Below are 12,775 nucleotides of genomic sequence, written 5' to 3'. Positions count from 1 at the left end.
GGGTCGAGAAGGCACAAGCGGCCGGATACGTTCACGGGAAACTTGGAATCGCGTGTGGACGCGCGAGGCCGGCCGATTAAATCGACGGAATCTCGACGGGCACGCAGCGTTCGACGGATGTTATACGCGAGATTACCGGGCTCCCTCTCCTTACCTCTTTAACACCTTCGTTTATACCTCTATTTGTATCTCGCACCCGCTCCAATGTCGTTTTATCGTCTTTACGACCTTGTCGAGCAAATCGACGAGCCGGTGTCGACATCCAGGCAACGACGATGACCGGTGTGAGAAGGAGGAAGAGAAAGAGAGAAGGAAAAAGATGGGGAGGGAACGGAAGGGAGAAAGAGAGAGAGAGAGTCAATTCACCCTGTCCATAAACTCGGCCTCGGATACCTCCATAAAACGAAATAAAGTCCTAGCGTACCGTCGAATGCCGATGGGCCGGCATTGTTCCCGCGGGTGATGGATTTCATCTCTGACGGATCGGCCGTAAACCTCCCTCCTCCTCCCTCCCCCTTTCGACCGATGCTTTTCTTCGAAGCGCCACCGCGGAGCCAATGCCGGATAGATTTGAGATTCCCTTCGGTAGACCTCCACCTCGATGAGGTTCTTCGTTGATCGTCCAGCATCGCATAGCCCACCCGCCGCTTTCGAAGGGTCTAACTTGAGGATTATCGGGATTAGAGACGTCCTACGCACCCCTCCGATTCCCCGGGCAGGTACGATTCGCAAGAAGGAGCGCCGATGAACGAGATCTTATCGACCGGTCGAGAACGGCTCGGTCGTGATTTTTGCAAACGTAAGTTTACGTGAATCAAGCCGCGAATGACAAAAGAATAAATTATGTATAAGATCGTGATACGTAAATACGCGTGAAAATTATTAAACTACAATTATGATAAATTAACCCGTACATATGTAGATAAGCGCGTATACAAATATTTGTATCGCCGATGCACCAAGATGCAACGTGGATATCAGCCACGCTCGCTCTTCGCAGAAGTTTCGTGATAAATTTAATCGCGGCTCTGGTAAAGAGGCGAGCAATCATCACTAATTATTTGGAATACCAGAATAATGATGTACCCCCGCGCGCTGATTGATGCCCTCCGGCATTGCAGCTAGGCTACGTAAAAATAACCTTTCGTGCAACAGGCCCGAAACTCTTCAGGCATTAATTATTATAATGTGGATTCGATGTGGTATTCGAGCGGACCTTGACAGAGCGTGGTATCCCGAAACCGGTAGCTAAGACTGTGGCTCATGAGGGATTCCACGAGTTTTCGCATTTATCTCTGATTGATCTCGGGCGCAATTTTTGTTTTGAAAGGGAGAGGTATCTTCCAATCTTAAGAAGAAGAAAAGAAAAAAAAATTATATCTTAATAACGAGGTATTTATACGTTAGTCCAAGTGTTTGATAGTCCAGCTGCTGCCGTTTCGCCGCTCGCGGAAATTCCCTCAGACAAGGAAAAAAAAAAAAAAAAAAAAAAAAAAGTGCGGACACGGGAATCCGAATTCACCTGACCTTCGACCGTCGCGGATAATTGAATTTCTACCACGCGTGTCTACGTGACAGTTATGGTTGGTAACGCGGGAACGTTACACCTGTCCAATTAGTTATTCACTCGCGAGCGCGCAAGAGTTCGACCTACATTTTCCAGTAGCAGACAGGTGACCGGATGGCTTCCAGCATCCGAGTGCCGAGAGGGAGCCGCCGGCTGCTGCTCTCCGGCACGTTTCAGTGCTATAGATAGTGCGCACGCGAGCACACGCGGACGGCCGAATGAACGAGCGAGCGAACGGTCGAACGAAAAGCATTTAGCAGGATGACGTTCGCACATTCTAGACGTCCCGACGCCGGGCGTTCCCCGGGCGATCATCCGTTACGTTCTCGTGACGTAATTGTCGAATTCTTGTCCCAAGAGTCAGCCTTCGTTTACCAACGGGCGAGAGGCACGAGCTTCGACTTCCCGGGGTTCGTGGTATCTGTCGGCATCGCTCGCAGTTGAAATTATTGTCTACCTCGTAACGTAAAGATTGATTTATGGAGATTTCGCTATCTTCCGCGCTCCCTGCATTTTACAACTCGAAATATCAAATCGAACCAACGCTACTTTTGTCAAAAAAAAAAAAAAGTAAAAAAAAACAAGAACGGTTTCGAGTAATCGACATTGTCGTCCGCAGTCATTTGCGTAAGCCTGAACGGGTTCGCGTACGTTTATTTTTATGCTCAGGTGGAGGTAACGATTTTTTATGGGAACAACATAGTCATGCGGGTATGCTATTAAACGTACGTTATTAGACCTATCGAGCCACCGAGTCGCGTCACGAACGTTATTCGAAAGGGATATCTGCGATCGCATACATAACGTAATAAAGGGCCGCGCACGTGAAGAAGGGGGGGGCGGCGGGAAGTTGGGGCGAGCAAGCTAAAGAGAATAAGACGATTCGAGGGGAAAAAGGACGAGTCGAGGAACGGATATCGTGTTCTGCGGGCGGCGCGATGCTGCAGGGTGGGAAGTGAAATACGACTGTTATAGACGGCCGACGGTCATTTCCATCCCCGGCCGATTCGGCATCGGCAGGGCACTAAGTCTGAACTAATTTGCTTATTAATATTTCACAACAGCGCCGATCGCTCTGGGGGTTCATGATACATCGCCGCTTTTTCTCTTTCCTTCGCCTCTCGCTCGCTAGCAGCTTCCTTCCCGGTTTCTCAGAGGTCTCTCTCTTTTTCTTTCTCTCTCTTTTTGTGCACCGGTATGTGCCATCGGGCGACCTTTCCTCGCCTCGTCCCTCTTCTTCGCGCGGCACTGAAAGGAGCCGCGGAAGGAGAACCTCTTCGGCTTTGTAAACCGCGCTCTTGTACGACGGCTCTTCGTTTCCCTTCGTGAAAAGAAAGCCGCGTCCTACGTGTGCTCCTACTACACCTACACGTGTCTACGGCAAGGTGGTCGGTGGTTTAAGTTTCAGCGATACCCCGAGCACGCGTGCGCGCCAATCTTTATTACGAATTTATTTGAGACCTCTCGGTCCGGCCGGCACGTCGTGCGCCACGCGACGAAAAGGCCATCACCGAGTAAACGATGACGACCGGCGGACGTGTAAAATGCGCCCGGGGACGGGACCCGTGCGCGACGAATAATTCCCCGCGGAATTGCATTGTCAGTCATCCTGAGTCACGACCGAACAGGAGGAGAAAATTTACGCGGTCGACTTTCCGCAATGTACGTCCGCATCCGTGAAGTGACTTGTCAACGGCGAAATAGCTTCGAGCTGACGAAGCGAAAACGCGAAAGACGCGGTATAAATATTTCGCCGTCGATCTAGGCTTGAAAGCAAAAAAAAAAAAAAAAAAGAAAGACTTTCTTTTTGAAATAAATTCTTATTTAAATTGTAAAATCTATTGGAAGGGGTGGTTTAACGATTGAAGGCACGCCGTGTCCGACATTAGCGCGAGACATTTTAACGAACAAACTTCATTACCACTTACAGCGATTTATCCCGATGCGATTAACGTCGTTAGAGCCTAAAGGCGTATCAGCGAGTTTACGACCCCTGACGAATTCACATCTCGCAATAGTCGCAATGGCCGCGGCCTGGGGTTCTCTCCTCGTCGCGCCGTGGAAGTCGAGGATTTGGGTCGTGACGGACGTGGGGCACGACGGGCGGTAAACTCTTATTCTGGCAGAATGACAAGTACGAATCGAAAGTTATTTTCGCCCGCTCGATATAGGTTGATTTATATCTGGCATCGGACAATAACGTAGCGCGGATTTCGCACTTTGGATGGCCGTTTTATAACCCCGAGAATAGCGGCGAGACAGCCGCGAGTTCGCGGAAGATTCGATAATTATTCCGCGCTGAATACTACGAGAATAATAAACGCGCCCCGTGTGTCGTGAGCCGTTAACTTTTTTACGGCCATCGCGACAGCTCATTCCAGTCGCGATCTCGCGTTGTTGCGGCGATACGTATCTGTCTACGGACGTTAAAGTGCTCGAGTTCCGAGATATATACGCGTCCCACCTTCCCATCTCGAACGTCTCGCGTCTCCTTCCGTCGACGGACAGAGTCGAGCTTGCCTCTCGCAGTGATTTTTCTTCGCTGCTCCGCTTCCCGATCTTAATTTACGACCGGCATTCGCGTCGCGATCGTCGATCAGCGAGAAACTTTATACGCGATCCTTCGATGAAAGGTTGATGTCTCGACGAGATCACTTGCCAACTTACGCTTCTAAGACGCACATTTCTATCCGCGATATGCCGCCGATGAATCCGTTATTTGTCGCGGTTTTTCGATTGGAAAATGACCGCCACCCTCGCCAATCTCGTCGAAATAAAGCCGTTCGTACGATCGTGCCGTAAAGATACAGCGTACCCGGTTAACGCTCTAATTTATGTCACATCAAAGCCTTGCCACATTGTTGGCAAGTGTCTCGGTAATAATCTCGAGTTATCTCGTACGTTTATTTCTCGTAAGTTTCGGAAGTAACCATGACCAAGCAAAGGACCGACGACAGACTCGTCGTTATCCGCGGTCTTCTGCGTTTCTGCTGGAAACTCTAGCGAAGGGGCAGGATCGTTCAAGAAGACGATATGTCTGTCTTGAACGCCGCGTTTCTTTGCTTCGACTAATTACGATCAGCCGACTGACTGCATTTATCAAATCTAGTCGATTTATTAGATCCGCGAGTGTCGTATTTAAGATCTTCGAAAGACGAGAAGAAAAAGGCGAAAGATGCGGAGATGATTTGGCACGCGAAACACCTTATCAGGATATTACCTCTCTGGAAAAAAAAAGCGTCGTGTCGAACGACGTGTCGGAGTGTTGTTTAAATCCCCGCTAGGTAAAAAAGTCGGCTTCGTTTGAGCAACCGAATCGTGCACATGGCACCTCGGTCGAGCGAGCGTGCAAATCGCAGCTTGTCGTAAAGTCTATCAAAGAAGCCGTAGAGTCGACGCTGCGAGCGAGCGCGCTTTATCGCCCGCGATATTATTTGGAGATTTTATTGTCGTCACGCAACTCCGATACACATATACACGCTCGCGCGGATCTCGCTGTTGAGGCCACCCAGACCGCCATCGTCCACGGATGTGAAGATGGTCGTGAAAAAAAAAAAGAGTCGACGATAAAATAAATAAACACGGAAAAATAAAGGGATCGAAACGCGCCCTAGTTATTCGAAAATTTAAAGAAGAGCTTGGTATCTATTTTTTTTTTTTTTTTTTTTTTTTTTCTAATTAATTTTTCCGTAAACACGCAAGAAAAACTGAATAGATAAAAAAAAAAATTATACTTGGATGTACTTTCTTGCGCCGTCCGATATGTCTGGCGAGAGTAATCCGCCACCGATCTCGAATACCCCACATCCGATCCATCTTGTTTTCTCGGATTATGTCGCTCGTTGAGGAGACACTGGGAGAGGCATGAGCGATACCACCCACGAAGCGCTTCTCCTATTTTGTTCCACACCCGTAACTCAGTCGACGCCCCGTGGCTACCTTCGTCGGCTGACGGAAATACAATTATTTGATTCGTCGAGCAACAAGTGGCTCTTGGGGAGGATCGTTAACGGATGGATCCTCGGAAGAGATTTCGATGCCTCGATAGCGTAGAAGCTCGCCACCGACGGCCCGTCGCGTCGCATCGCGTTCGTGGCACCGTCGGCGCGTGATGCATTGCGTTTCATTGTCAGATGCGCGAAGAAACGTCGTTCGCCACGCACCATCTCGCAGTCACGTCCACGAGTTTTCCCGATAATTTGCTACTTGTTTACGCCTGTTTCATTGTCGAGTCAACGACTGTCGTATTCAAATCGCGCGCGACACGTCTGAAGATCTCGAAACCGGCTGGCGCGACAGCTCGCGAGGAAACGTTCAAGGAGCTTCGAGGGATGAATAATCGGAAACGAGAAAATATACGACTAAGACGATTTAAGAGAAAAAAAAGATGCGGGACAGAAGAACGGAAGAGAAACAGAGGGAAGAGGCGAGTAAAAGATACGGACGAAAAGCGACGAGATTTGTAAGCGCTGGTACAAAAGCGCAGCCGTTGAGAGCACGGCAACCCTTCGTGCGCTTTCATAGTTTCATTGCGGCACTCTCCCCGACAGTTAACTTCACTAAAGACGGATCGTAAATTACGCCAATATTTCCGCGAAATCTTAACAAGATTATAAACCAGATTGCGGCGGTCTGTGCGGCGGCGACTGCGGGTCGTACCGTGCGCTGCGCGCTTTCTCTCTCCCGGGACCTTTCTTAATCTTTCGGGGGTCTCTCGACCAAGAGGAGCGAGGAGAGCCTTCGAGTGATGAGAAGGAAAAAACGAAGGGCGCAAGAACGCGCGAGCGAGAGGGGTTTGCGGGAAAGAGATCTATTTATAATGCGTTTGCGTCTTTGCAGGGGCCCAGCCGGTGAAGGCAGTAAATGTCACGTGTATTTCATATGAAACTCCACCCCCTCCTGGCGGTTCCTCGCAATGCCAATCTCTTTTGCCGGTCTGATAATGCCAAGCGCTAACAAAGTTAACTCGTGCGAAGCTCTCCGGAGACCGTCTATCCTCCCTCGCTCTCTCCCTCCTCGGCTCTTTCTGCGCCGTTTTGCGCGTTCGTTTTTCGAACTCCCCGTCGTAAAGGGTTACTCGCTCTTTCCGGAAACGAGATGCAGATGTCTTGAGTCGCGTCTTCGAAAGGTATCTTGCCGAATTGGACGTATTGTTGCTCGATCGCCAAGCCCGTAGGCGGCGGGACGATGTACCATCGCGTGACCGCAAGACCGCAAATTAGATGGTAAAACGCTCGATGAAAGGTACTTTCAAAAAATTTAAAAAGTTTTAGTCTCGATATCTCGGAGATAATCAGGGGACGCGATACTTTCCGATTGAGTCTTCTTAATTTTTATCAAGAAAAAAAAAAGGTACTTAATGCGCTTGGGAAGAGAAAGGTCGCAGGAGGCGTAAGATTAACCCTTACTCTCAGGGCACAGCCGAATAACTGGCGAAAGAAAAAGTGCGGGTAAACGGTTTTAGAGGTATATTCCATCAACTTGTTCTTACTTTCGATTGATTCCCGGGGTTCGGTCACGCGATATTCCAGGAAAAGCCGTTTCGCGCGTCTGGAACCCTCTGTAACCGCGGCCAGGGTTGGGAGAAGGGACGGCTGGCAGAATCTAATACATGTACACGCGCGTTAATAGACCTCCGACGTAACCGATCGTTATTAGATCGGACATTCCCTCGGCCCCGTCGCGCCTATTCGCAATAACCCATAAAATGAAACATTTTGTTTCGTACATGTCAATTACCCCCGCCACCTGGCTTTCGGGAGGGCATAGCTCGGCGAATATGGCACCTGAGATCGCGCCGCTCGCTCTCTCATGGGGAATCTCGTGGGCTCGGCCGTTCCTCTTCTCTTCTAAAAGAAACATTATATCGGGACCGAACGGTGGCACTTGAATTTCCTAAGAAAATTATCTTAGTTTTATAGCTCGTAATTTCGCCGCTTTGTCGTTTCGACAAAAAAAAAAAAAAAAAAGAGTTGTTTCCAGCGAGGTCTGTTTAATGCGCGCTCGTCGGATTTTACCATGATCGACCCCGCGGAATCGCGACGGGAATCTTTCTCGCTACGGGCAACCGGAGGTTGATAACGCCGCCTAAGCGCGTCGTCTCTATCGCGAAATCTCTCGCGCGCGGTTTTCCACCGAGGGGACGGCGATGCGGCGATATCGCGTAAACGCTTGTACGTGATTGCGAATGGCTACTTCGGCTCGTTGAAGGCAACATGCGACGGCCACTGTTGCTCGTCGCGGTGCTACTTCGCCACCACTACTTGGACGAGTCCGCGGTATGGTGCGGCACGGCGCGACGGCGGCCGTTATAAAAATAACTGCTGATTGGACGCCCTACCAAGAAAAGTCGTAATCGCATCCTGAAACGTTCCCTTCGCTTCGCCCCGTCGCTCTTTCTCTCTCGCTCTTCCTCCTTGCTCTTTGTCCGTCCCTCTCTCTTTCATTCCCCTTTCTCCCTCTATCCTCTCCTTTCTCTTACTATTTTATCTTCTTGAGCATTCACTCCCGCTGTTTTGTATCGTCCTTCCCTTTCTCGTCAATCTCACGTCGAGGAATATTATACCGCGTAAGAACGATGGAAACTTTTTTTTTTTAGAATTTAATAGAAAATTTATAAACTGGGCCAACACAGTTTTGATATTTCTTTTTTAATTACTTTCTTTTTTTTAATTAAAAAAATTTTTTTTTATTACTGTTATTGTTCGGTGAGAAATTATACAATATATTTCGTTCTGAACTTTGTAATTTATCTCGAGAGTTTATCGGGATATCATATCGTGAGAAATTTGACTTGAGGTATTCCAACCGCGAGTAAGACAGTGAAGATGATCGCTCTACGGATCGCCGCCACCATCGATTGCATTTTCGCCGGAGGAGCCTTGCGCGAATGCAGGGAAACGAAAGGGAATGGGAGGCTATCGGCGTCGCCATGTTGCAGCTTTTATCGCCGCGCCCTACATAGGAACATTAAGCATGGGGTTGCCGGGTTGCGCGTATATCAACAATAATTGCAGGGCCAATAATAAACCCGAAGGGAGCACGCTCGATAGCCCGAAATTGCTGGTTCCCCTACCCCGAGGAGCGCGGTTTTATTGCCTCCTCTCGTCGGTCAGAAATGGCGGCAGCCCCCTTCATCGTCCTCGATGGCGGATAAACGATCCTGCGATACGGCGCCGCGCCGCGCCGCGAACGCGCGCGCTTCGCCTTCTCATTGTTCGTATCTTGCGTCTGTGTGCCGCGTTGTCTGCCCGCTCCGTACTACGTGTTCCTGGCGTACCGAAGCATCTCGTGCAGAATCGTTCGCGAGCTCGTAAAGAGCCCGCAAAAGCCGGCTCCGCACGCGCGATAGTCGCGAGTATTGCCCTTGTTAACGCCCCGTTAACTCGAACCTCTGGACAAACTCGTAAAATTCCGCCGGCTCCGCGGAAAGTAGCGACCACCACGCGGTCGAAGGAGTCTCGCCGGGGACTTTCGAGCGTCGGAGCTGCGTTACGATATGCAAAAAGAAGTCTTGAGAGAAAGAAAAAAAAAAAAAAGATTTACAAGATCGAATTATTAAACCGTGCCCGAGGGACAGGAGAGTAAAACTTCGGGATCGGATATAACGAGCTAGAAATTATATACGCGTTTATTTTTATCTCTGCGGGATAAAGTGCGCGTTTAACGGTCGCGATGTTGCGCCGGGAAGCTGCGGCCAGCTTTCGTCAAGGATTTTCAATCGCTCGCCCATTTCCACGTTGGACTCGGGCGCATTTACGCGCGACTCTAAACCTCAGATTACGCCAACTCGAAAGCTCGTAAAGGCCCACGTTTACGTTTACGTAGCTTGAGCGCGCACGAGAGTCGCGAGCCCGCGCCGCTGCTCTTGTTAACACTCCGTTAAGTCGTGGCTCGGGCACTCCTCGTAAAATTCGATGGCTTCCATAGCAGGCGGCGGCGGCGACGATAATGCGTTCACGAATTAACTGGACGACTTCTTCGTTTCTCTTTGAATGTCGTCTGATGAAAAAGCACCGCAGGGGAAAACATTATCCGTGCCTACCGCTTTCGCGTGTCGCGCTGCACAAAATTTTTAATTATAATTCCGAAGATGCGTTCTCTTCTCAAGTGGCGCAATTAATTTTTAATATCAGAGACCATTATACGTACCAAACAAATACCGAAAGCAAAGATTACTACCAAAAACTTTTTTTCTTTTTAATGTGGTCATTATTTGCTCCGGCGTTTTGTCGTACGAAAGCTCGTAAACAAATTGCCAATCGATGCTTTTAATACAATCAGTGGGCCCCGTCGGGTTTTTCACTCCGTTTCGCTTTCCTACCCTTATTACGTTGATTTCTCTCTTTGTTTCTCATTCCCTTTATCCGGCGCGATGCACTCTAAGGAAGATCGTAAAAGACTGCGCTACTCGCGTGATTGTTGCGAATTCGTTATTGCTCTTGTTAACGTCCCACGCTTGGATATCTCTGGACAAACGTCGTAAAATCCAGCGGTTTTACGCTAGTCGTACTTTAAGACGATCGCAAAATCTGCCTCGGCGGATCACGCAATGGGTAAAGGATGGTTTGCGTCACCTACGGCCCCGACTGTGTCAGGCGTTCATTGATTTTGCGAAACCCCCGAGATGGTCTTGCAAAATCTCTATTGAAATCACCAAAGAAATATCAGCACTTTCAAATGGTTTGTTTATTCGTCATTTTTCACTGGCATTCGTGCAGCGATTGCTTTAATATATGAATATTAAAATAAATTGTACTGCCTAGGAAATTTCGTAAACAATTGGTGCAATTTTTTTTTTTTTTTTTTTTTTTTATCTTGATGTATGTCATAAATTGACATTTATTTTATTTTGAAGCGAATACATTGATCTCGAACGTATGTATGTAAGTGAAATTATTAATATTTTGCAGGAACGCCTATTAGCCGGCTTCCCATTATGGCCAAATCTGTGCTGGACCTCTATGAGCTTTACAAACTCGTGGTACAGCGAGGTGGATTAGTCGAAGTAATTAACAAGAAGCTGTGGCAGGAAATCATCAAAGGTCTCAAGCTGCCAGCGAGCATCACTTCCGCCGCGTTTACGTTGCGAACGCAGTAAGTAGATCGTGAAGTTTCTCATCCGGGACCCCGGTCCCGCCTGCGCGGACTATAATGCCCGGGCCCGGGTCGTAATTCGCATACTACAATAAGTCCTCCGCCGGCGAAAAGCCGACCGAGCGTGAAATCTGTGGCAATGATCAAAAGCAGTCGTGGCTTTTACGCGCGTCGCCACGCCGAGATCATCGCGCTCGATAGAGCCATCCGAGGATGTATACGCGCCCGATGCCGAATCGCTCAGCCTTTCAACGTGCTCGTTTAATAAACATCCTAGTAATTGATCCTCGAATCTGCATTTCGAGTGCAATTGAAGACGGGCTTGGTATGTTTAACCGACGAGTCGAGTCTCGGGACTGAGGAAAGCGAAGACGTCCGGCTCCGTCGGCGGGTAGATAAAACAACGTAGGTGACGAGTCGGAGGCGTGACGTACAGGTGCACCGTCTTAGAGCGCGCGGACGTGTCGTCTACGTCGGGATCCCCCATCGTGCGATCCCTCACGAAAGCCGGGACACCTCGTCGGGACGAGTTGTGACAACCTGGGACCGTCGGCGCGATATATATTCGTTTATATAATACCGGGCATATCCAGCGCCCGGCGACGAAGATTTATCTGCCGTTCGCGATGTCTCGTCTCGGTCCCCGCGAGCGGGTGACGGGGGAAGGGTCTCTAAATAGAGATTCGTTGGCGAGATTCGGCAAGACGACGGCAGAGGCATCCCGCTTATCCGCAACGAGGAGAGCCGTGGCGATGGAAAAAGAGGAGGACGCGAAAGCCCGCCGACACATTATAAGTGCGGGCTAATATGAATTACACGGGCGCGATGCTAGGGGGTGTGCTCGTGAAAATAACTCCCCGCTTTGTGCCCGATGGAACGTCGGGCGTCGCGTCGCGTCGCGTCTCGTCTCGTCTCGTCTCGTCTCGTCTCGTCTCGTCTCCTTGTCTTGCCTCGCCTCGCCTCGCCTCGCCTCGCCTTTACCGTAGCCGCGCATCCATCATTCCGGCAACCGGCTATCTTTCCTCGGCGATATGTATGCGAGATAGAGGAGAAAATACGAAAATACGTCCGAACATAACCTATCCGCGACGGAGTTCATCTGGCGGGAATCGGTGTCGACGATTAACTCGCATCGCGAACCACTCGATCGTCCGCCTGCCTCTTTTTAAAGGCGCAAAAGCTAATTATATCCGTTCTCGGATTTCATTGTTCCGTGGGAAAGGTGCATGTTTAATATAAACAATTTGCCGACAGGTATATGAAATATCTGTATCCGTACGAGAGAGAGAAGGAGGCGCTTTCGACTCAGGAACAACTCCAGACGGCGATCGAGACGAATCGCCGTGAGAGCCGCAGGAACAATTACGCTTACACCGGCAACAACGACAGCTTGGTGCCGCGCAATCAGCACAACTCCCTGCCGCAGAATTCGATGCCGTTGCCGCTCTCCATCGCCCAAATGGCGGTGGCCGCGAACGAATCGCAGCACCATGTCGTAAATGGGCATCCGCACGCTCCACAGCATCCGCAGCATCTTCCACCGAACCTGGCGAATAGTCAAAGTAAGAAACTTCTTTCGTCCTTTTTTTTCTTTTCTTCTTTTGCATATTTTTTCAAACGAAGGCAGCTCGTAACACCGTAATCGGAAGTGAAGACAAAAAAATAAAAAAAGAGCATGGGTGAAAGTAAAAATGAAAAGAAATCTTCTCCCAACGGTCGGGAGGAATCGGGCGACAGGATAGAAAAAAACCGAGGAAGGAAACTGCGGGAGGAGGGTAGAGCACACACGGGTTTATTTTAAATCGGTAGGTAGTGCTCTGGGCCTCCCCGGAGATGATGATGCGAGAGCGAAGGAGGCATAATTGATTGTACGATCCTCCGGAAGACAGGCGTTAACGGATGGCCCTCGCTAACGAGCATTCCTATTTCCCTACCCTTTCCTTCTCTCTTTCCACCTCGTCGCTACGCCCGGACAGCGATCTCGGTAACGTCGCGCTTCGATCACGGTCTTCTGAGCTCTCCTTCAATCATTTCCTTATACGACAAGATCGGATACTCCGGTAACGTTTTTTTACACAAGCTTGGAATTATCATTTCTTTATAATTATTATC

The 12,775-nt window shown here is 49.4% G+C and overlaps 1 protein-coding gene across 2 annotated transcripts in view; it reads left to right on the top strand.

The window, feature by feature from the left end:
* Positions 1-12,775, top strand: part of Retn (retained) — an 86,742-nt gene that overhangs the window by 69,362 nt on the left and 4,605 nt on the right. For both annotated transcript variants that reach the window (XM_070675141.1, XM_070675142.1), the window contains exons 5-6: positions 10,480-10,663; positions 11,918-12,225. In XM_070675141.1, the coding sequence (XP_070531242.1) occupies positions 10,480-10,663; positions 11,918-12,225 (492 nt within the window). The remainder of the gene's footprint in view (positions 1-10,479; positions 10,664-11,917; positions 12,226-12,775) is intronic.

Source organism: Cardiocondyla obscurior, linkage group LG03, assembly GCF_019399895.1.
Source record: "Cardiocondyla obscurior isolate alpha-2009 linkage group LG03, Cobs3.1, whole genome shotgun sequence".
NCBI classification, from domain to species: Eukaryota; Metazoa; Arthropoda; class Insecta; order Hymenoptera; family Formicidae; genus Cardiocondyla; species Cardiocondyla obscurior.
This window is presented reverse-complemented; position numbering and strand designations above follow the sequence as displayed.